Source organism: Dromaius novaehollandiae, chromosome Z (genome assembly GCF_036370855.1).
Source record: "Dromaius novaehollandiae isolate bDroNov1 chromosome Z, bDroNov1.hap1, whole genome shotgun sequence".
In the NCBI taxonomy this organism is placed as follows: domain Eukaryota; kingdom Metazoa; phylum Chordata; class Aves; order Casuariiformes; family Dromaiidae; genus Dromaius; species Dromaius novaehollandiae.
In genome coordinates, this window is record NC_088132.1 from 18,151,841 (window position 1) to 18,177,774 (window position 25,934).

Below are 25,934 nucleotides of genomic sequence, written 5' to 3' on the forward strand. Positions count from 1 at the left end.
TATGTATGCATATAGCTAACAAGTTACAGCCTTTATTTTACAAAAAGCTACAAGAACCGGCTGCTGGAAATACTGCCAAAAAGAGAACCCTTCTTTCTACTTGAACCAAAGACATAGTTTCATAAGTTAAAAAAATTAACCATTTCTACTGCTTTGCAGAGGAATATAATTGTTTCCTTTTCAATCATACTTGTCATATAGACGGGTAATTTCTTCAAAAGAAATAGCCAATTAAGCACTATGGTGGCACAGACTACACTTCACTCACAAGTCTTACACTAAAGATAGTAAATATATATATACATACATATATATAAAGAAGAAATAGAAAAGAAGAAAATACAGTCGTGCTCTGCATAAATATTATTTTAAAGTTAGAAGCTTGTCCTTTGCAATTAAGCAGCAGAGGTCAGGTAGGCATACACCTCAATGCCTTGGGGTTACACTCAGAGCTGATTAGTAGCACACCGAGCAGTCACCTCAGGAGTTTGAAAAGAAAAGAAAAGAAAAACAATAAAAGAAAATAAATGCAAAGCACAATCTAACTCAATGCAGGAAAAATAGAAGTCAAGATGTAAAAATATAAATATACTTACAAACCTTAACCCACAGGATAGACTGGACTCAAGAGTGCTTTAAAAAAACAAAAAAATCCCAACCCTTTCCTCTACACTTTTAAATGTATTTTGCTACTGACATATTTACCATGGCATTTTGACTTTTACAGTGGTAACTGCACAGATCCTGAGAGTATCTTATCAGCCCTGAACCTGAATGAAGAGTGGATGTCAGGGTTATGTCATTCCTACCTCTGACATATAGATTGGCAGGGGCAGAATAGCGTGTACCCGCACTGTTGGTTGCAACACACTCATATTTGCCTTGGTCAGATTCTTCACTCAGTTCAATTTGGAGGGCACCTGTATAAATATAAAATACATTGCCAAAGAGACGGTCAGAGAAGGCCTTTTATAACCATAACAATAAACCGCTTAACAATATGAAAAGCTTGTATGCGAAGGTCCACTCAACGTCGGTTCATTTTCTTGCTAAGGTGCACAGACAGAAAATGATGCAATGAAAAAAACAAAGAGATTATTTTTTTCACATCATCAGTGCTAGCACAAGGAAACAATTTTCATTTGGCAAAACAACCCCTCTCTAAACAATACTTTCTTTCCTAAACCATTAAAATGAAGATGGGTGAGACTGCTTCAAGGAAGAATGGCTTTTAAATAAAACAAAAGAGATTAAGTAGTTGGGTCATTATAGATTTTTGATTCTCATTTTATTGCTTCAATTTTGTAACAAAAGTAGCACAAAAGGTGGTACTCATAAAAAAGCAGGACAGGCTTCAAGAAATCTTCTGCCGAAGAAAGCCAAAAATGTGCAGCAAGAACAAAAAGGCTGCTTAAAGTGAAAAAAAAGAAACCGCATTAGTCATTTATAATTATCAAAATATTCTCTTAAAGAAACAAAACTCCCTTAAGACATGCAGATTGGTAAGAAAAGAAAGACAGGTTTCCACAACTTACAATCTTAAAGTACGTTTGCTGAAAAACAAAGAGCAGTTGAATTAGAAGACAAAAAAAGTTAAAAAGCATGGTCTATGCCAACAAGGAAGAACCAACCAACCACTGCTGTGGACCATAGGAGGGCCCCCCCCTAAGACACCCATCAAAATCCACAAGTGGGATTAGCAGTGTGGTGTCACAAAACCCAAGAAAAATACAAAACAAGAATTACAAAAGAAGTAAACATTTTTGCCAGAGTATCAAAAACCAACAATACCACATACCACCAAGAATAATAAGTCATCAACCTTTCAGTTCCAAAGCCTGTAGATTAGAAGCTCCAAAAATCCAGAGATGAGATAACTCCAAGAAAAAGAAGACCAAAAAACAATAAAGGAGGAAAAAACATTTCTGTAATCTTGTAGGGGGGGAAATTATTTTCAACTTTATAAAGTTCAAAGAAAAAAGGATTGAAGAAGAACAAAAACAAAAACCTTTTTTGAAAGATAAGACAAAAAGAAGATATTCCATGTTGTCTTCTGCATGTCTGCTACTGTTCTCCAGACCATCTTGGCTTTGGTCCAGGACAAGAACAGCTAAGGAAGAAAAAAAATGATCTTTTTTTGCTCCAGTTGGACAAAAAAAAAAAAAAGAGGAAGGAAAAAAAAAGAAAAAAAAAAGAAGAAAAAGAAGAAAAAGAAGAAGAAGAAGAAGAAGAAGAAAAAGAAAAAAGAGGGACAAATGGTACGCTGTGACTGGGCTATGGCCAGAAGACCGGGATATGCTTTCTTTGAAGCATATCACAAATCAAATTATCATTTCTTTATTTTTTTTTAATGAACAAACAAAAAAGGGAAAGGAAAGGGGAGTGTGCAGAAAGAAAGGTCACAATATGAGAGTCACTGATCATAACCAAACAGGACAAAGGAAAAAAATTAAGATGATGAACATTTCTGTGGTTTGTTTTTTTTTTTTTCTTAAAAAAAAAAAACAGGACAAAGATGAGATGGATGAAAGGACAGAAAGAATGAGTAAGATCATTCTGTGAACGTTAGTTCAGCACTCTTACCTCTTATTGGTGTACCACCTGGGTGGATAATATGAATGCAAATAAGATTAGAAAGAAGAAGCATTAGTACGAGAAGAAGGAGGCTAGGGCTTTGGAAGAAGAATCAAATTAGATTTACAGAATTAAAAAAGGTCTTAAGAGAAACTTTTACTATACTGTTAAAACAGGAATATATTAGATAGTATTATCAGGTTATAAAAGCAAGTTGCATTGTACCACAAAGGGCAAAGGCTACAAATGGCTGCATTGCCATTCTTAGAGTAGCCTCTGAGTTCTTACGTGTTTGGTTATATAGGGTTAGATATATATCGAATACGCCTTGAGTACTTAAAGGAAACTTTACAATACTGTACTTATTACATAGTTTAGGAAAATACTGGATATTCTATATTCTATTTAAATATATATATATATATAATATCTATATATATATAAAAAGAGAGGATACACTGAAGGCTATCTGGAAACAAACACTGCAGTTTAGGCTGTATTATGGCATCTATTGTTCTACATCTATGTGATAAATGTGTATTGCTTCTTCTAGCTGTTGCTATGATTGATACGACAACATTTCTGTGGAGGTGTGCGTGTGCGCCACTATAAGGATCTGGTGACTACACTGACTGTTAGTAAAATGCATGCCATGCATTTTAAGAATAATAATAGTAATCATAATATAATAATAATAATAATAATATTCTGAATATGGAAATTAGTGGGGGTGAAGTGCGCTTCAGAACTAAGCACTTACCAATAGATTCTGGAGATTTAAATACGGAGAGAAGAAAGACAGCATAAAAATATTATTATATTCCTTATAATTTGGTACAAAGTTTTCAGTTAAAGCTTTATATACTAAATCATCTATGTCACATGTGAAAAATTAATTCTTAATTTACATTAACAGAAGGTTAATTTACACAGTTCTGCTGACAACAAGCAAAGAGTCAGTTAACAAGACGATTTAACATCACAGGACAGGTCAAAAGCTGAGAATTCTGGGAAGACACGTGATTAAACAACTTAGATTCTACAACGATATCTACTACAATTGCCAAAGAAAAAAGTTCATTATATCCCCGTTATATTATTTAGGGATAAGGTTTAAACTTTATAAATTTAGAGGCTTTTTTTTTTTAATCTAAAGAGAGCAAAAGAATAAACTAGGGCAGGAGGAGAGTGAAAGGACTGCTAGGGAGGTGCAACGGGCAAAGAGAGAGAGAGCAGCAAAAGCTGGATTCTACACCAAAAGCAGGCTTCTGTAGATCCAGACAACGTAGGATTCATAAAGCTTTGCGTGGGCGCACACTACTGTGGCTAAATGTGTTGGAAAAATGCTCAGCCAGCAAAAAACCTTCATTCCATAGGTTACCCAAGGATTTCGTTACCTTTTTTTTTTTATTTCCTTTTTTTTAAGGTATAATTGTGCCTGGGAAAAAGTATTGTGTTTTATGTACTCGTGAGAGGAAAGAAGATGTGTCCAAACTGGCTAATCTTTGGTGGAGTCAAATGTGGAAAAGACAGCACAAAACACATTTTAAATTTTAATTAAAGTGTCTAATATGCAGGTTTTGGTTTTGATGAATATAACCATTGGCACTCCTTGCAATTTCTGAATGAAGTCCAATGTTGAAATAAATTTGTTAAAAAAAATTAAAAGGAAAGAAGAAAGAAAGAGGAGAAAATGGATCCATCAAGTACTGCAAAAAGCAGTAAAGAAAAAAATTATCAAAAAGTACAGTCACAGCAGTGAGCAATGTGGAGTAAACAGAAGCTGCAAAACACACTGAGAGACAGACTCTAGAAAAGGCTATGACAACATCACAGACATGGACAACACACTCAGTAACACAGAAAAGAGAGAGGAAGAGAAATTATTACCTATAAATAAAAAAAAAATAAAAAGGAAAGAAAGAAAAGAAAGAAAAGGTGAGAGAGAACAACTCTGGGCGTTAGTGGAAACAGTAACAAGACCCTACCTGATCGTAACTGCTTGATGCGGCCGTTGTTGTTGCTTGTGTCAACAGGTAAGAAATCTTTGAACCAAGTTATTTCGGGATCAGGATTGCCACTGGCTGCACATAGCATAGTAGCTGTACGAGTCCGTTCAACCACCTTCAGCTGTGGACCCATATCAATGGTGGGGAAACCCCGGGGAATCTGATCCTCTGCAAAACAAAGGTATGATTATGCAGGATTTCGTTTTACCTGTCTAGCGACTCCTGACATGCTAACCGACGGGCCGCTCGGCGTGGAAGCTTCCCCTGGGAACGGCCAATATGCAAAGAATTAACACAAAAGCAGACACTCAGGCAGTACTTTTGGTCACTTGCAGTGGTCAGTATGTTGATACAAAGCAGAAGCTCCATAAAAAGCAGACTTTATAATTACTTATACAAACTTTACGATTACTTATAAATTGCATTAAATCAGCTTAGACACTGAATATTCTGCATATTGATCAGATTCCCACTACGGTATTTTTTTAACAGAGATGTTGCTCCTCTTTTAAGAACCCTTATTACTGCATGTGAAATAGTGTGAAAAATCTACTTCTTTCTGTGAGACAAGCACAAAAGGAAGTATGATCATGCAGTCTGGGATCTGGCCTGGGGCTTAAGTTAGGCCAACTTATTTTTTTTGCTTTTTCACATACTATCTATCTCTTATTGGTCTTTATATTTAATCTAACCGTGCTTCAGGTGTCAATCTGCAGTATAGGGATAACAGAGCTTTACTACCTCAGAGAAGCACTGTAAGCATGAAAGCATTACAAGATTGCAAAACACTGAGATACCACAGACTTTGTGGCTATGCAAGTGTCAAACTTCAAGCGGGAGGATCTTTATCACCATTTTGAATGAATACAGCTATGTCAACCAAACCACTCAGTTGTGGTCAAAAACACTTGCCCTAGTGGTGTCAATAGCGAAATATAACTTTGGGAAATACTGAACAACTGCAATTTGCCCTCTTAGAATCATACACCCTAGCAGGTAACTCCAGAAGCACAGAAAGAGTTGTTTAATGTCAGCTACATTACTTTCTTTGCATGGAGACTGTGATCTTTTAAAATAATCTCAGGGAAGTCTTCAGAGTTCTTTTGAAGAAGGTATAGCAAGCAAGTGTATCTGACTTGCTTTGCAGTCCCCAGGTGCTGCTGTTTCCCAGATGGCTACCTAAGCACTTCCAACAGGCTTTAAAAATAAATAAATAAATAAACAAACAAAAATTGCTCTGCTAAAGTAAGCACAATTCTCCAGTAAGTCTGCATAACTCATCAGAGACAGTATCTCTACCAATCAGTGGTAAGTGTCAAATGCTTCACTAGCTATAGGCTCTTCCCAAAGAAATGTACGCTTCATATCCATTTATAAACATGAAGTCTTTACTTTGGGCATAACTGACAAGATTTGACTTGTGACACAGAGCAAGCGTTTAAATGCATTTTCATGACCTTTCTTTTCTTTCTTGGCTCATAAAGAACACTCTCAAGTCCCTTTTGCAGATACACAAGTGCACAACAAAGATAATCTATCTTGCATACTAATGGGATGGAGTAGTAAAGAGCTTTCCTTTCTTATTTTTAATAAGGGTAATTAAATTCCATCCGTCCCCCTTATGCATAGAACCTCTTTGAATGAATGCTCTTCATTAAATTTGCATGAGAAACATCACAATGTAACAGATTCAAATACCCAGAACTGTTATACTTTGACAGTTGTGGCTTATTTCCAATCTGGCTTTCAGGTATTTGGCAATAAAACCCAATATTCAACATAAAACGGACTGGGGAAATAATGGAATTTCTAATTTGAATGCTTATCTCAGTGGATTTAGTTTTTAAGATGTTAATTGCTTTTTTCCTCTCTAAATTTATTAGTGATTTGTATAAAACTGTCTTTACAGTTTGATGATACGAAGTTTGACAGATCATCAAACACACTGTGCAACAGAGCTGAGTGTCAAATCAATGAACAACTGCCTCTCAGCCATCGTAATGGAAAAAATAACTATTACAAATATGTCATATATTGATAGCTTTACAATTTTACGTAAGATGAAAAGAAAAATATTTTCCACTGCTCATTAATATTCTTATTAGGTTCTAAACTGCAGTATATACCACTGTTTCATATTAATATTCAGTTCTAGTGAATTAGCTTCTAATTCATTGACAATTTAAATCAGACTTGACCTTCTCAAAGCCATTTGGTACTGTCATTTTGAGAGACCATGAAAGGCCAGAATACTCTGTCCTTGTGCTTAGTGAGTCATATATGTAATGCATATTTTGTTTAGGATGGCAGGTACAAAAGATTAAGAAATACAGCACATCCTTTGAATTTGTTAGGTGTTAGATGTCTTAGCATGAGGCACTATTAAAAGCTACATTCCATTATAGGCATTAAAGATGCCTTTAGTATTGTCCTCGTATCATTTCCAACTGCTGGAAGAGCTCTGTGAGAGAGATTTTTTCACTGGCTGTATGATCTAAACTATAGAGGGAGGCAATTACAACGACTGCTTACAACATGAACCTTTATAAGAGAATGATATGAAACAGTCTTGCCTTGTTTCCTATTACAGTTGTTCTTGGAAAGTGTTTCTAAACTTCCTCTTTGTGCACCAGTCTGTTTGACATTGGTCATCTATAAAAAAATCTCTTTGAGATTTTTACCTCCACTGACGTTTATCTCAAACTGCTTCCCTTCTCAGCAACAAATATGGACAAAGCACATTAACATCTACAGTCATTGTCCAACACATAATTTAACATGTTGTTGCACCTGTGTTAGAGTTGAGCTTGCCTTCACCAAAATACAAGAATATTTAGAGAAGAGACTCAAACTCAACTTATGTGTAAACAGTAATTTTGATGGAATGGCATTTTGAAATATCTGCATCTCAAGTTAAACTGAGATGTACCAAAAAGTAACCATACAAAGAAAGAAGGCTTAGTCTAACTTGAGCTTCTGTAAATCGCTTTTTACTTGAAAATTCTGTTGTGTATGCAGCAATAACTTGCTCAATACGCATTTATTCCTTAAACACACCATATGTTTTGCTGACACTGTAAGAATTAAAGATTCTCAAAAAGGAAGTCTATCTGGAGCTCTTTTTCTGGTGATAAATACAAGCAGGATCCTCTCTGAATAACTGCGTAGTGTCTGAAATACAATTATTTTCTTTGCCTTCTCCATCCCCTGAATTTCTACACTGCAGTCACAGGATGACTCCATTCTGCAGGTTTGGAATTCTCAATTTCTTCCTATATTGTCTTAAAGTAAATTATGCACTAAAAGATCTATACATCTTTTCTATAGGACTCTTTTTAATGATTCCAGTATATAAATGCAACAGCTACAGCTTACTGGCCTTTTCCAGCAGCATTTGTGTCTTCGGAGGATAGAAAATGATTCTCATCATCTTGGCCTATGGATCCAAATTGTTCCTTTATCACAGCTCCTCAGAAGAGGCAGTTATTATTCAGTGAACAGCAAAAGGTAACATCAGAAATATCAGCAGAAATTATTAAAAATGACTGAGTTAATTCTCATGTCCAGCTACCATCTGAAGGACTAGGTGTCCCTATGGCAGAACTTCACTGTGAAGTTCCTTCACAGACTGTGTGAATGAGGGAAAAATCAGCTTCCACCTTCATCCTTGAAGATAGTTAATTTCAAAATTTCAGGTCTTAAAACATACTCAGGTCTTAAAACAAATCCAGGATCTTTAAGCACTTAAAATGCCTTTGGAAAAAAACCTTCCAACCTTCCCAAAGGATATGGTTTCTTTGGACACACTAAAAAATATTCTTATGAAAAGATTGAGGAGACAGTAAGTCTTAAAACCTGTGGTAGTAAAGGGAGGAGAAAAAATAAACAAATAAAAGCAAGCTTTGAAACTCCCATCTAAAACAGACAGGACAACGGAGGAAAGGAACACATCCAGTAGAACGGATTTTACTCTTCATCATTAATCTACCCAGGTGTGCAACACAGGGGCAAAGGAAGAGAAACACAACAAACTTTATTCCAGGCTTATGACACAGGACTTTCCTAGCATTTTGACTATTTCTCCTGTAGAAACAAATACTGCCAGTATGACTAGTCCTTGCTAGAAACAAGAAGAGCAGAAGCTTTTAAAAATAGATTCAGTCTTGAATTCTCTATACCTACCTAGTTGAAACTCCCTGAGAATCTGATTTAACAAGTCAGAATGCTATGAATACTTTTCTCACTTAGAATATATTAAGATCACATTAGAAAGTTACATATTTTTAGTCCAAAAGTAAAGTACTCAAAGCAAATTGTGTTACCATGACTGTGAGTTACAGAGTATGAAAGCAAGGGTCCAAGACTAGATGGTTGATAAGAATACTGGGTAAAACAGGTATAAGTATATCCCTCCCCATTAACTATTTGCACCGTAGAGGCACACGTTTCAGAATAGCTCTATTTACCTGCAGTTTAATCTGTATAACTTGACTAAGATAGTTGTGATATGTATGCAGTATTTAACAGTCCCTTTTAAAAATGTTGTCCTATGTGAACCAATTATTCTCTTTGTGGAAATGGAGGCTGGTTTTCCATTTCTTTTAAGAGGAAAAAAAGCCTCTTTAAAGATTCACTGATGGCTTTGCTATTGGCAAATTTTAGTCATTCTGCAGCTCATGGAATAAAAAGGCATACATGGAGTATTCTCAGAATACACTACAGATACTGAAGATAAACCACTGCAATAAAGTTTATTATTTCAAAGAACAGTGTAAATAAAGCTTTTATTTCCACTATTCCAGATGGCAGCAGCATATAATTTGCACTGTTTTGACATCATGACTATATTATTCAAAATCATTCTTCCTGCTATTGAACTGAGCACGGGACTGAAAACAGTAAAATAAAAGGTGGGGGGGGGAGAGTAAAATCAACATTTTCGTAGTCTGCACTATTACTGAAGAACTATGCATATGAATAAATCAAAAAAGTACAAACAAAGCAGCTTCTAATTATAAATAAAAGACTAGCTTGGATTGAAATGATATAAAGCATCAGAAAATTGCCAATTAATAAACATTATTCTACTGAAATAATTTAAAAAGTAAAATTTTGCCCCAAAAAGTAGTTATGAACACACTATAAATTCTTTTCACAGGTTCTTCTGTTCAAAGCTATTATATACAGATGGATACTTTTACTTAGCTGTGCTTGCTATAAATCACTAACAGAGGGTAATGGCTACACTGTAGGAATAGATAAAGGTATCCATTGGGATTTATCTTAAATTTCAGACAATTATATCACACAACTGAAGGAAATCGGACATTGATAAGATGATCTGAGACTTCTTAATATTTGTTAAATATTCAATATAAGGACAGCTGCCCATACGACCCCACTGAAAAACATACATTTAAAAATATTCTTCATTTATTGAAGAGGTGGGCAAAGCGCTTTGATGCAAAAGAAAACAAATTTGTTTAGTAGCTCTGTATGCAATTATCCTGCAAATTGCGAAGTAATGTCTATGTAACAGAACACAGGGCCACTCGGACTAAATTATCATTTGTATGAATGTTGAAGCAGCAATTTCGCATTGCATTAAGTCAGTTAACATTCATTGTTATTATCATTTAGCCTTAAATAAGTCCTCTGTTTTAACAAATGAGTACACCACGTCTTTGGAATTAGTTATCTTTATAAGGACAAGAAAATATAAAAGAAATTTGCACTTTCTTTTGCCAATTCTCAACATGTGCTGGATTAAAGACTACATACAGCAACCTCTTTTCTAGGTGGCATCTCTCACTCACACCAACAGCTCTCCTTTAACAATGAAATACTGAACAACAAGGATTAATATTTGGAGAGTCATCATTTATATAAAAAAGCAGGCCCCAAAATAAGGTCTTATTCTCACATTTGTGCTCAGGCACTGCCTCGGTTTGCAGCAAAGCATGTCACCTGAACATTATATGCTCAAATTTGGGCATGCTTGAACTTTTGGATATCTGTTCTGCTTACTGGGAACAGGAAGGGGAATAGAAAAGGCTATGTCTTAAAATATGAAGGGAATTCTTCATCCTTCTTCCTGGCCAGAGTTATGGTAATGAAACAAAGGCAGAGAATGTCAAGTAGTGTTTTAAGTGCATGGAATCATACAAAAAGATACAGTAAATCTTCAAAGGCGAGAGCATACAGCATGCCACATACTGCCACATGGAAATGTCATAAAAATTCAACTACGTGTATTTTGCATTGGGGAATAACAGACAATAGCATGGCAAAGGAGAATGATATGAATTTTCATGATTACCATTTCCAATTCGAGGCCTAGTTTCCAGACAGGGTTAGGATTAGGTTTACATTAAATCAGGGTTAAACTGGGGTTTGCCAAGAATAAGGATTAAGAGAGTGCATGATTGCTCTATCTAACCCATATTTTTAACATACTAATATCTGCATTTTTATATTCTCCTTATTTTCAATTTAAAAATAAAGGGGAAAAAATTACAACAGTGCCATTATCGTAGCCTGTCTTTAAGCTTTGATTTTTCCTACTACATAGCTTTATGGTGCAGGTAAACAGTGAGATCAGCAATAGATTCATATGTACATAAAGCTCTCTTCTCATGTTAGTGGTCAGAATATAAAAATTGGGCCAGAACACATGATCATACGGCAATTTTTTGTTTTTGTTTTCTTTCTATTCATTAATACTCTATGTTAAAATATTGATATTAAAAATACCTATGACAGCTTTTATTAGTAATTACATCACATTTTTGAGTGCCAATCAACAAATATCACAATAAAGACATACTTATTTGAACTGAAAAAAGAGTACAAACATCTTTTTTCTTGCTTCACCAAAGAGGATGATACAAAAAGTGAGTGGTCTATCTGGCAAAGGAGTTGGCTCCTTCTCCCTCTTCCCTTCTCTTTTGCACTATATACACTATTTATCCACTCTAAACCTGGTAATACAACGTAGGACAGTTGAACGGATTTGACTGCCTTAGAAGATTCTTGAGGTAACAGCTGGTGATTGCAGCCATTTCTGTCACTGATGTTACATGGGTTTCAGATATGATGCTTTATTAATTCTGTAATTTTACTGAATACTTTTTTAATGCAGCCTAAATGCTTCATAACCCAAACTGACAACTATAAACTATACTGACCGCATTAATGTCACAGCTGCAAAACTTAAGTGGGTGACAATGGAACTTTAGAGGGGAAACCATTAAATTTATTTACATCTTGTTTTCATATTAGAATAGCATTATCTTTCTGTATTTCTAGTTCAGAGGCAAGCTTGTGTATTTTGGAAAGGGAAAGGAGAGAATTTCCATTTTGGTAAGGGGGTAGAAAGGTGCCCCAGAATACCTACTTTCATTTCTTAGGAGAAAGACATGAGGAACAAGGATGATGAAATTGTATCCCTTAAGCCTTGACCAAAGAAGCCTCGCTCATAAACAGTAAGTTATTCAATATAGGGGCTATGCATTCCAACTGTTTTTTTATTGTGCCTGGTATAACAATGCACCAATACAGATGGAGAGATTTGGATATTATTGCAGTATTTCAATAAACAGCAAACATAATGATGAAACGCAAAGGAAAAACCAGTATTAATACTAAAGAGAATGAGGAAAAAGAGAGATGAGATATGTTCTCAGGCCAGACAATGAACACTGGAAGAACTCAGCTGAAGTGGATGTCCCATGAAACCCAATATTATTGAGCATTGCACTAATGAAATGGGTACAAAATATGCAGTTTTTCTAAATGTAGTGCAGCTTTCATTTTCATTGGACTGAAAAGCATATTTAAAATTTTCCTAATGCTTACCTGACTATAGATAGGTGACTGTAACACAAGTATCAATACACACAGTAGCTTCCCATTGTTTAGATTTTTTTTTCCTTTCCATCACTCTGAATGTCTGTCTATCAACTAAGAAGACATTTGGATGAAATAAGAAAATATAAGAAAACAATGCAATACCTTACATCATGCTTTTCTAATATTTCTGAGCTAAAGACAGAATCCAAAATATTGCCAAATGATAAAATACACACAATATTTGAATCTCTTGGAATTTTTAACAGAAGCAGTTGTTGCTGGACAACAGAATTTCCTTTACAGTGAACCTCTTCCCAGTGGCCTGGCTGTGGAGGGAATGGGTGTGCTCTAGTCCTAACTCTCCACCCTTCGGAATATGAAAGAGGATGTCTCTTATTTCTCTTTCCATCTATGAAAACATTCTCTCTGTCTCACAGATATTAAGAAGATGCTAGGTATCTGTAACAGGCAAAGACAGGCCTAAGAGAAGGAAATGAGCAGGCACAGATTTCCTTTGTGCTTGGGCTGAGTTTCAGAAACACCAACTCAGGACACAACGATACCAAGGAAGTGTCAAGACAAGAAAGTTAGAGGGTATTTTCTTTCGGGGGAAACACATCAACTCTCTTCTAGACAAGAACAACAGAAGAGCTTTCTGTGTAGAAGAGGTCAAATATTCCTTAAAGAAGTAGAAGTAGAAGTACAACTCCAGCTTTCTCACAATTCTATGTCCAAATTTGATAATTACTACTGTCTGATAAATATTCTTTATTGAAAATGGAGTTATATAGAGATCCAGCAGACCCTCACTTAAGAGCTCAAAGAATACCTGTGGCTTAAAACATGTTTTGCGTAACGCCTGTTTTATGTAACACCTGTTTTTAAAGCCTAGGGTAGCCAACATTTTAAAGGTTTTCTTCTCAGAAAAGGCTCACAGATTCATGATGTCACCACCATAATTTTGCACAAATAAATGCAACTAACTACATCCTGCTATACATTAGAAACACTGCCTGCCCCCAAAATAAGAATCGCATCATCAGCCTCGGCCTGAGATTTCTACTGAATCTACCTGCAATTTTGCTGCTCCCAGACTAAACTAAATGGGAGTAGACTGGAATTCAACACATTTCACATTTAATAGGAAACACAGTTGTTGTAAATGAAGTTTGTATTCTGTGTTGTCATGTGGAGGAAAACATTCCTTATCCAGTTACACTTACTAGCAGGAGAGACTACCCAAGACAGAAGTTCATCTGCAAAGGAGGAATGGAGCACCCAGCATGCCAAAGCTGCGCTCTGCCCGATCCATTACAAACTAGCACTTGTACTCGATCACAGCAGTTTTCACACTGGCAACCATACGGCTGCTATAGAGCTACTGTGGACTGCTAAAAAGGGCAGACTCAGGCAGGCATCCTGGAAGACTGAAGGAGCGACATGCACTTCAGGCATGACTCCTGCACACCTATCTAGCAACAGCAGCTAATATTTTTCATGGAACTGTAAATACGGAATGATGTGGGGATAAATTCATATCCTGCTGAATACAGAGTAAAAAAGGATTTACCCAGCTCTGCTATAATTCTCTTTGCAACTTACTCCACCAATTGTACCACAACATTATATTGCCAATAACCTGAAACATGGTCTTGACTTTTTCATGTGCCTTAAGGCAGAAAATTAACATGCACTGATATGAGAACATGAATCACTGATGATGTCTGCATCATCATTGGGATTCTCTATGTACAAAAAAAAAACTTTATGGAAAACAGTACATGGAGATCTGCATTTTCAACTGAAATACTTAAACCTAGGGAGAACAGCTGAAATAGGATCTGGAAGACAACAAGGATAAATCATATTTCCTGTGTTTGAGAGCTTTATTCTTTTCTATTTACTTAACAGTACTTCAGACTGGCTTTCTCTCTGTCAGGGAAGATTGAAAGACACAAACACCAGCCTAAAGCACAAAAGGCACAAAGACAAATGCTTTGTACTTTATGATATTGCAGAGAGAATCATTCCAACATGTTCCGTACACTTTACAGTGCATTGTATCACTAGATCTATTTGAAATATCAGCTTTCTTTGAACTGAAAGCATTATCTGAAAATTATTATTTTTAACAGGCATTCAGCATATGATATGAAAAAATGATTTTTAAAACTGTTCTACATTCTGAGCTCAAGGTTCACACCTATAAGCCCATTGTAATTATTTTAAATAATCATGAAATTCAGTAGTACCTCTCAAAAATGTAATGAAGTCAAAACCAGTGATGGGCAGCATAAAATGAAATTTATTACAGTGTATAGTCAGAGTGAATATCTCCTAATTATAAATAAAAAATACCTTCAACAATATCTGTGAGCATTTGCTTACTGAATACTAATTTGATTTTATGTAGAGGATAGGTAGGCTTCTCTACTTCAAAATTTTTAATATTCTTTTCCCACTAACTTTCAACTAGCTGATCAAGGCTGATCATAACAATGTAGAACACACATTCTAGAAAAAAGTGAGGTATTCTGTATTTTTTTTTATTATTATTTTTTCACTGGAGAAGGGTCTACAAATGAAAATGACCATCTGCTAACACAGGTACAGCAATGTTTTAATTTCAGTTGGATATAGTACCAACATGGACATAATGAACTAGCTGTTCTGTGCATCTGAAAGTCATGAGTCTAAACAGGAGTGCTGAGGGAAAGCTCAAGCAATTCAATGAAATTGCCATAAGGCCAGGAAGTCAACATATCAGGCAGTGCAACAAATAAAAAAACCTGTGCATTTCGGAAGGAACAGAAGAAAAGGTTTCATGTTATGAAAGGTATTTGCAAAGTCATCACAAATTGTGTGAAGTACAGATAACGAAATCAAACAGCTGTGGAGAGTCACTTCCTAGCTTAAAACAGACACAGTATGACAGACTGAGGTTAGCAGAGCATTGCATGTGTCAGATACCTAAAAAGTCAGTGTAAGCACAAAAAAACCCCTCTGTACCAACTCTGTGTACAGACTTACCACATGATAAGCTGTATGTAAAAGGTACAAATGAAGAAGACAAGAAGCCTGAAAACAAAGACATCAGTAAGGGATGCTGTTCCACAGAAACAAAAAAGTGGTTGACTAAAAGAGATGGAGTTGTGTCCGATTTCAACAATGCAACTATTTCTCACTGTTTTTATTAGTAATAAAAGTCATCATCAGTTTTGTAACTAAATACAAAACTCATTTCTTTTATAGAAAGGGATCAAACTATTTTTCTGTAGGCTAGAGTGGTATGAAGGAAGATTATTATATGTATTTCCTTTGAAAGAGTGGGAAGCAGGGCAAATATTAAAGTAACTGAGAAATCATTTCTGCAGCTAAATGAATATATAGCAATAAAACCTAAACTATGCAATGGTATTTTAATATTTTGTATTACCTCAAGATGACTTAAAAAATGATTGTGTGCATGCCAAAATGCATGCTAAAAGCTTCCACTTTTATTTTATTAATGCATTAAAATACCCTTTGGCATAGATTTTACAACTGAACCTGTTCTGAGTATTAACTCAAACAGTAAAAAAGAAATTATGAAAAGCAGGTTGTTTAGTTTTGACTTTTCAGTAAATTCCAGTTCCTTGGTCGCATGGGGAAAACACCTTCCCAACTTATAGCTAGCTTTGTTTTGTACTCTTGCTCTGTGTACTGTGCTTCTGAAAGCAGTCTGTCTAGACTGTTTACAGTGATGTCATAAAACTGTTCTGAAGAGGATGCTTCATAACTTTTAATATGACACATTACGCTCTCCTATTATTTCAAGATCTGATGAAGGTATATGAACATAAACACTGTTATCTGCGATGCTCCATTGTAGCATCTGATCTTCCTCAATTCATCAACAAGCTGCCCTAAAAGAGCAGAGCTTTGAAAATAAATTCACTTGGTTTTTGGCCTTGAAAATCCCTGTTTACCTACAAAGCAAGAGAAAAATCTTTCTCTATTTATCATGTTTTGTTAACTATTAGCCCCAAATTTTCCAAGATAAATATTAAAGTTATTGTATAAATTTTTGGCATTTAGTAGCTGGGTTTGAACAAGTGTCAAGATCCCACTGAGATCATGGCTGCAGTCAGCACTTGCACTTCTGCTATGTTCTTGCCTGAAAACACTGAAAAATTCTGTCCAAAAATGTCTGAAGCCCTTAGAAACTATCAGGAAGTACCTAATGAACTCCTACATCTCTTTTTCTATGTCTGTGATCATTTTCACCAGCACATACGGCAAGTAAGATAATGTGACTTCTTGATACTAACTCTACTCTTCAAAAGTAAAACAAAATAATGCTGTTGCCAAATTATTTCCATATCCAACTGCTGAAGTCTTGAACAACTCACACTTGAATGTTTATATCACTTTTAAATGGTTTTCAGTTAAGGAAACCATCTTTCTCACAACCGAATCTCTGAAAATAGTCAATATTTCAAAATTCACGAATGCCACAGATAATGTTCTTAACTTTGCGCACAAATTTAGGCAATTCTGTCCTTCTACAAAAGAAGATAAAAATTCTTTAGCAATGGAAACTTCATGCAGGAGATCAGAAACTACCAAGGGTTTGAAAGCCACAAATGTCAGATGCAAACTAGGAGACTATTTTTCCAATGATTCTCAGTCAGGGAAAAGTGGATATCCAACATGCTGTTGATTTTGCAGTAATACAGGTCATAATGCTAAATAAACATAAGCACAACAAAAAAGCATGGCTAACAAATAACTTAGTGCTGCAAAGAAATTTGACGATTTTTTCTGAGCACTCAGAAATTAGTAATAGAAGCTTTCAGAGATATCATTCTGTTTATCTTTTTACCTCGTGAGTACAGGTTGTTTTCAATAAAGGCAACAAAAATAATTTTAATATTTTTAATATTAATAATATAAATATTATTTATGTAACTTGATTTTGCAGAAAAATCTCACAAAGCATACTTGTCCATTAGAGTAAAAAATGCATACAGTTATGTTTGTATAGCTCTATATAATTAAAGCAGATTTTTCAAATTTCATAATGAATTGCTTTTTCTGTGGTTTTTTTTACAGTATTTAATATCTTGCTGAATCAACTGTCACATTTTCTAAATTCATTGCCATTTTATTTCATAGGTTCTTTCATGTCATGCTTTCCCTCTACTGCAACAGGATAATTTTACAAATATTTTAGTATTTGCCTTCCCCCTCCCCAAAACACATGACAAATACTGCATTCCCTTTCCCCAGTATATCAATGAAAGCAACTTGCATTTATATGCTGTCTCACTTATCCGCTTGAACATTTATAAAATGCTGTTTAGATTTTATGATAAGTACCAGAAAAATTTAGACATACAACATCACGAACACTTCATTCCATCATGATGTTTGGGAAAGTTCTTATGCTTAGCAGATACAATGTCACAGAGAAGTAAATGACTATTTTATAATGTCAACAGCAGAAAAAGCAAGCCATTTAATGTACGTTCATGTCACTAACCATCAAGCTACTTTGGGCCTGAATCGGCAGCTGCTGGACGCAAGCAACACTGAAAACTGGTCACTAGAAAAGCAAGAGAAAAGAGCCAAAGGCAATTGTCAAGTTGCTGCTTAGGCAGTAGAAGTGGACTAACATGTAAACATGTAAACCCTGATTAAGAGTGTCATGGGATTTTATCACCCTTCCTGGTTAATATCTCTCTTTTCTATAGCTCACAATAGTACACCATGACAAACACCACACAGCTCCTAGCACTCTACGAAAGCATCTGCTGAGTATTAACTAAATGCAAAGACTGTCACTTGCTATCACCACTTGCTTTACCAGTGAGGTGTTACTTGGACTACCTTTGTTATCAAGAGGTTATGAGATTGAAACTTCACAGCTGGAAGTCGTAGGGAAGTAGGCAAACAACTACTTTCTCAGTCAGTAGGAGATGCTGGGTTAATAATTAATACAATAAAAAAACCATACGATTTCTATTCTTCTCTGGATGTGCACATAATATTCATTAATGTTAATGGAGTTACAGAAGTGCATCAAAAGAATAGATGCTATAAAACCTAGAATGCTTTCTGACACGTTAAAAAAGTATTGCACCTGCTTGGGTGAACCCCTCACATGACATTAATGCTCTATAAACTGTATACCAACTGTATTAATACTATTAACTGTACTAAAATTCAGACATTCATTTGATTTTATTTTACTATGCACTTTGCTGTTTTAGGTGATTTCTATTTTTCCAGCTGTGAATAATTTTATTTTCTTACAGTAAGTTTCTGTTTTATCCTTCCATATTTTTCTCTACAGCAGTATAATAAATTATTTTTGTGACAGAAGTCTCTTTTCTATAAAACTACAGAGATGAATGTTAAGAAGATATTTATTTCAGTTTTAGGCTTTGGTCTTCTTGATATTTTTACTCTGGAGATAAAGTAGCTTTTAGAATCCTTTTTCTTTTTTTATTTTCTCATTTCTTTCAGAAGAGGAGTTTTTCGGTCAGTGTTTAGTCTTCTGAAAAAGCCTACCTCCCCAGAGAGTTGTAACTACTTGTCAATCTCACGAAAGCAAAGATTAGAATTTAAAGTACTCCCTTTCTTTTAGCTGCAGAGTTAACTCCATGCATGCCCCCCTCCTGCTGGCATACAAAAAATGCACTTGAACTTGTTGGTGCTTTCAGCTTTAGTTGCCTGCCCAGAGCACAGCAGATGCTAAAGTCACTGGTGGCTCCAGTGCTGCACACCACTGCTGCAACCTACCGCCAGTGCAATGTACCACCCCAGCGCAACGTATGGCTGGTGCAATCTGCTGCCACTGCCTTGTACCACTGAGGCAATGTACTGCTGCTTCAAGCACGCAGTGCCAGTGTACAGCTCCCCTAAGCGTGTTGTGGTGAAGGGTTTGGTGATAGCATGTGTGCTGTCTAAGGAGACACCAAAGCAGGACTAGACTCAGGAAGATTTTACCAAGGGTTACAAGACCTGGTAGGGATGAATCCTTCTGTCCCCAAGATAACAGCCGCCCCAGTTTCTCTGTTGCTTTAACTCCATTGACCAAACTGGCTATTTGCAGCACTGAAAAGTGGAAAACCACTGAACCAGATTTGGTGGGACGGCCACTATTCCTAAGTATGACAATTCAGTTTTCCACATCTCAGTCTTAACGTGATGAAACTCCCACTTCTGAGACTGTTTAGAGTTGTAGGGGCGTGCATTGCCTCCTAAGAGGCAGATACACAAAGTCGTTATCAACCACTCCTGTGCTTTTTGCCTTTCCATAAAATGCTCCTTACATGCAAAGGGACAGCCAAGTTCTCTCACAATTTGGAGGGAAAAAATGGTGTGTGCCAGCTAACTACAGTATAAAGACTTTGGGTAAAACTCTTAGAAGAATTAGAAGCATGCACTTAAGGAAAGCACTGATAAAGCTGAAACATCTGTAATATGACTTTGCATGGCAGATATCTGCACTCAAGCTAAGCCACCTAATGACCACATCTGCCTGCAAACACCATGATGTAACTGTGATGAAGACATCCACGGGACATAAAAATTGTGGAACCAGCCTCAGTTTGTTTCAGAGAGGTGAAGGTGACACATCATAACCACTCCTCCACAGATATTAATAGTCATCTCATGCTTTCTGAGTTGAGTAAAAATATATTTTACTTGTTTTTTCATTTTTTCATTTTCATTTTTTTTTAAACTCTAGCTAGGAATAAAACATTAGGAGGAAGAGCTGGATTCTATTTCTTCTTGTATACCAGGCAATCACTCTTCATTTCAGGGAATGGCTCTTAATGAACAACTTCATAACTGATGTTCAGATACAGTCAATGAAATGAAAAAATTTCCATAACCCCATTCCGCCATTTCTAGAATCTGCAGATTATTTCTTATTTTTCTTCACATTCATTCTAAGTTAGTATTACATCTTGAGGAAAATTGAAAAAAAAAAGGGCATAAGATGTTAGAAAAAAAGGTTTGGGTGCTGAGCACTATTCATGAATTTGAAATTCAGAAATTAATTAAAAAGAAACAGCTATATAATCACTTACAGAGGACTACACTCTATACCACCTCTGACCAGAACATTAGCCATCGTTAATTCATTTCACCGTTTTCCATCACCTCCACTATAAAAACAGTGTAGCAAACTTTCAAAAAAGCAGAAAAAAAGGCCTAACAGCATTTCAGGCAGACTTCTGAGAGTCAATATGTCAGTTCTGCAATTTAATGAGGGAAATCCTGATAGGGAGATGACTGATTACGCTGTCTGTAGAGAAGCCAGCTATTAGAAAGAACGGGCTTCTTTATGAGGCACACATACAGCACAATTAAACGTATAAACATATGAGTTTGATGTGGCCTGTTGTGTTCTGGGTAGGCAGCAAGCCACTGGATGATGCAGTTTTTGGAAAAGCATATTCGGATTAGTCAAAATAATAATGTGCTTCTGAATAGCATGGAAGATTAGGACCAAGGATGTGTGCCTTTCAATTCCCTATTACATAACATTTGCAAGGAATTCTGTCAACTTCTGCGGGACTGTTTTAAAGTCTAACAACACTGAGCAAATACTGTTTTAATAAGCAAATGACCAACAACAAATCAAGCCCCGAGATAAGTTTAAAGAAACAGTAGGTACAATCATGCAAAACAAAATCTGAATTCAAAGCAAAGGACAATTTCTTTACTACAAAATCCTTTCAGAATCCACTAAATAGCTCTGTGTTAGTTTTCACAGCCAGCTGGTCTATCACAAAAAAAACATGTTCCATGTTCTCTGTGTAATTATTGCTCATGCACATGAAATAAATGTGCTCTGTCCAGGGTTTTCACTCAAATCACCACTCAATACCTCTCAAAGATATTCCCATTCAAAACATCAATGGAATCAGGGCTGTAGCATCTCAATTTGTCCCAAGATACAGAAACTGACCTATAGAAGCATTGCAATCAAAAAGTAAGAATGCTTGAATTTCACAGTGTTCCCTGAGAGATACAAGAGTTCAAATACATGCAGCTTATGACTCATCTACTTTAAAATCGTCTATTATTCTTGTTCATTAACTAAATTTGACACCACACTAAAAATACATAGTCTGGACATAAGCTACTTGATCTCAGGGATTTTAGAAAACATGTTCCAGTAATTCATATTGCCAACTTTACTACAGAGTCTGACACAATAGTGATTTTAGAGGTAATCCCACCTACAGCTAGTCACAGGCAATAGAGTTTCACTCTGTTGGTGCCAATATCTCCTGGCAGAAATGGAGCACATCTGCCTTGTTTTTTTTCTATGCAAACCACTGTTTTGTTTCCTGCTAAGTGGAGGTAAAACATAACTAGAGGGGAAGGATGGGCAGTGTTCAAGATTGACTTGGCGAATTTTTTAAACAGGTCTAAGTTTTTGGTTAAGTGAGATTTTATAACCCATTTCTATATTCATCATTCTGGCTGTGGAAGGAATGTAAGTATCAGTTTTCTGAACGGAGGCTCTAAGGATTTTATAGGTCAGCTCTCCAGATTTTATACGGAAGATCCTGGTATGATGGTAACTGGTGTCGATACTCCTCGGGGACCATTCAGCTAGCCAGACCGGGTTTCTGCTAGTAAGGCAGCTTAGTGTTCACAACATGCGTGTGCTAAGCAGCCCTGCCATTGACATGACTTCTGAGATGAGTTTTGCAGCCTGTGCTCTGTGCTGCGATGTCAAGGCAGTACTGTTAACTCATTTAAAACTAATGGTTGGTGCCATTCTAACTCAAATCATTTTTCACTGTGTATTTATCTTACATCAGTGTCCTGCCACAGAAACTTGTTCTAGCTTAGAGCATACATTAAAGGCTCCTAAAATGCATGAGATTTGAAAAGCTCATAGCTTTAGATTAAAACTTTTCTGTGTGCGTTTGATAGGGAGGAATTTGGCTGGTAGTGTACAGTTCTGAAAATCACAACTCTGAGTGATTAAAAGTACTGCGGAATCACAAGTTTGCAGTGTGGAATTGGAAAATTTATATTATTTTCCTTCTGCAAATGGATTCTAAGGACTTAGAGTACAGAACAAAAAGTCTGTAAACAAACACACTTTTTTAAAACAAATCTATTTTTTTTCCTCCACACAAACGAGTATAATAAAACAGCTCCCAAACAAACACCTCCACCAAAGGCCAGTGCAGTGCCTCTCCTCTGAAACAAAAACAAAAAAACCAAAAAATCAAAAATTTCTTATGGACACAGAATTGCAACGTTTTTAAGCATAGCAATTGAGATTAAACATTTGTAGCACATCCCCATAAGCAAACAGGAAACTGACATATTCAAAGGAAACTGACATATTCAAAGGAATAAAGGCAAAGCCTATGTTACATTTTTTCTCCACTTTTCATAATAAACCATACACAGTAAAACTGAATGGGAAATATATTGCCAGTATTACAACATGAAAATATTTCAAAGTTACAGGAATTCATTACAACTTCTATGCTGTATCTTGATCAGCACACTTAACCTCTTTGATTATATCTTTATTGAGAACTTCTCTTTGTCTACAATCATTGATAGCTTTCTTCCTCTCTAGGTTCTTTGGCAGCGTTTGTGAATTTAATCAGAATCACTGAATCACTGCACTCCACCATCCTTACTAGCACTCAAGCTGATATCGCCACTTATGATAGCTGACCCTGATTTTTAAGCTTGAAAATCCTACCAACTGTAACTCTATGCCGTATTTTAAAATCAGCTCTCTGAGGAGATCATGAGACCTATACATCTGCATCCTCAAGTTCACTCTTCCCAGTAGAAGACAAAATACAGATACAAGGGATGTTTCAAATGAAAGACACCTACAAAGATAAAGTGTCTTTTGCAACGACAATGAAAATAAACTCTTTCCGTATTCACAGTCCACACACTTAAAGGCATTTCACCAGGTTGATCATATACTTAGCTATAAATTTATGTCAGAGTTTTATAAATTGATTTGCATATGTGAGATTTCAAATGACTTGGCTGCGTTTTTATTCAGTGGGGGAAAGAGATTTTCTCTTAGTAGCTTCTGAAAAGGAGACACTAAAATGGCAGATGTCCTGAAAAAATACGTAAGGAACACAGCAGGGTTCCTCCATAACCATGGGTAACCTGAAAAAAGCCTGATTCATTTCTCCAGTTCCCTTAAGAGAAATTATGTTATGAAAAACACACAAACATTTTTGTGTGTATTTTAATCTTTAAATATATTCAGTTACACTAATGGTGAAAAAGTAAGCCACAAGTTTATGGTGGACTTTCTTAACAACAGAAAAGGAGTAATGGGTTTTTAATTAAACATGTAGTCATCAAGTCACAGAGCAATGCTTACATTTGTTTTCTCCATGGCTCTAGGAACACCAAATCACATCTCATTTTACTGCAACATATTGACGAAGTAAATGGAGTTCAGGAAATATCAACAAAACTTGTGAGGCACCTGAATGAAGTAATTCATTGTGCAAGCTTAGGAGACTAAATGTAAGAGCTCTCTTAGCAAATAATTAAAATAAATAGCAGTCCAGCAGGCAAATGATGCCCAGAAAAAGAGGACGAGGTATAAAATGAGGTCTTTCAATCAGTCATAAGCAGCACGAGAAAATGGTGTAATAGGGGAAGCACTGTCTGCTTACCATTCTAACTTAGTGTGGAAATAGTATATGCAAAAAAAGAGAACTAGAAGGATAAGATAAAAGCAATGACAACAGTAGCAACAGTATTGGTTCAGCTGTAGCATATATATTGAAAAATTGAAAAACAGACAGTAAATGATAAATACTTATGCAAACTCAAAGCTCCTAGCTAAATTCCTAAGTTTGTTTTTTAGCTAGTCTTGAAGCTGATGTATGTAGCTGGTCTATATAAACAGGCACCAAAATTCCCACTTTGATGTTTCTGGATATTTTATGCTTTTGCTTCACAATGTACACATTCCTAATGTCCTTGTAACTTCACCCCCAAATATCTTTGTTTAAATCATACTTCAAAAGCATATTATGAATTTCTAATTTATTTATTATTATATATTGGGGATTTTCTTTCATTTTGATATTATTTTTACTTTCTTTTTTGGATCTGTAATTGCACATGGTACAATGTGAGCAACCCAGTAATGGGTATGAACAAGAAACAGTTTATTATTTCAATTCTGATGTCACATTATGCTTTTTGGGCGATGAAACTGGGTGTTTATATGCAGTGAGTATTTTATATCACTAGATGAATAGCTCCATTTTTTCTATTCTATTGTAAAATCTTTGTGGCAAGAACAGTGTCATTGTATGTACTTGCAGAGTGTCCAGTACAATGGTGCTTCAGTCTTGATTGGAAACATACAACGCTATTGTAACACAAATAAAAATGATAATAATATATGTTGATTGAAATATTAGATAAATATATGACAGCTGATGAGACCATATCATTCACTAAAGGGACTTTGAATGTACTGTGCTTTTACTTACTTATATAAAACCTGAGTGCTGTTTGTGATAATGGAACATTTTCATTCATTTCACACGGGAGCAAATGCAAAGTAATAATGACTTAATATATGATAAGAGTATTGCTAGTGAGAATAGTTCCATTTTGGTAAATAAATTACTTTGAGCTATCACATGCCCCAAAGTAAATGGACAGCTGTAACAGTTTTCAGTAAGCTATTAGTGTGCAAAGATAAAATGATGCACTTTTTGCTTAGACAAAAGCTTGGTACAATAGCCAAAACAGCTGATTCGTTAGATTCAGGACTTCATCCAGGCTGCCATGAAAACTGTTCAGCTTTGCCTTTCAAACACAGAGATGAGAATCTGACACAATTTAAAAGGCTATTTCTGGGCTGTCAATCAGAGCAGGCCAAGGGATGAACACTGTATTTGCAAGTTATCAGGAACATGCCAAATGTAGACACAGAAATTAGACTGTTACATTACTCTGTGAAACCTGGATTATGGAAATACAGAAAGAAAGAAAGAAAAGCAACTGGAAAAAAAGCAAAATGGTATCTGTGTGTTTTTTTTCTTACTGGTATTGATGAATAGTTAAATAAAACAAAGCAATCTATTGAAGACAAGCATTCACAGCAATAACAAAGGAAAATCATCCACAGTTGCCATCAGTTATCTAATAGAGACTTCACGTCTTGTCTTAGAAAAACAAATAATTTTAGTTGTTATTCAGCTAAGTATTGTTTTTCAATGGGATGAGATGCAGAATTGTTGTTAAAAATAAAATTTTATTATGTTGCAACAATATTTTGTCTATTTGTTTTTGATGGCTGTCCTTGGAGATCATAATATTGAATTTCAATTATACAACCATATTTGATGCTCTGTAAACATACTCAAATATAGCTGACTATTAGTGGGATGGAAAAAAGAATATTCAACCATATACACATTTGTAAACGTTCATCAACTTGCAGAATCAAGGAGACTGGAA

The 25,934-nt window shown here is 35.6% G+C and overlaps 1 protein-coding gene across 8 annotated transcripts in view; it reads right to left on the reverse strand.

Annotated features, from left to right (window-relative positions):
- The window catches only part of PTPRD (protein tyrosine phosphatase receptor type D), a 443,338-nt gene that overhangs the window by 138,242 nt on the left and 279,162 nt on the right, over positions 1-25,934 (reverse strand). For 7 of the 8 annotated variants that reach the window (XM_064502356.1, XM_064502355.1, XM_064502354.1 and 4 more), the window contains exons 5-6: positions 4,563-4,751; positions 810-920 (exon numbers count right to left, since the gene is read on the reverse strand). In XM_064502356.1, the coding sequence (XP_064358426.1) occupies positions 810-920; positions 4,563-4,751 (300 nt within the window). Of the gene's footprint in view, positions 1-809; positions 921-2,583; positions 2,663-4,562; positions 4,752-25,934 lie in introns of those variants that run through there. The other variant, XM_064502357.1, reaches the window with a different exon arrangement.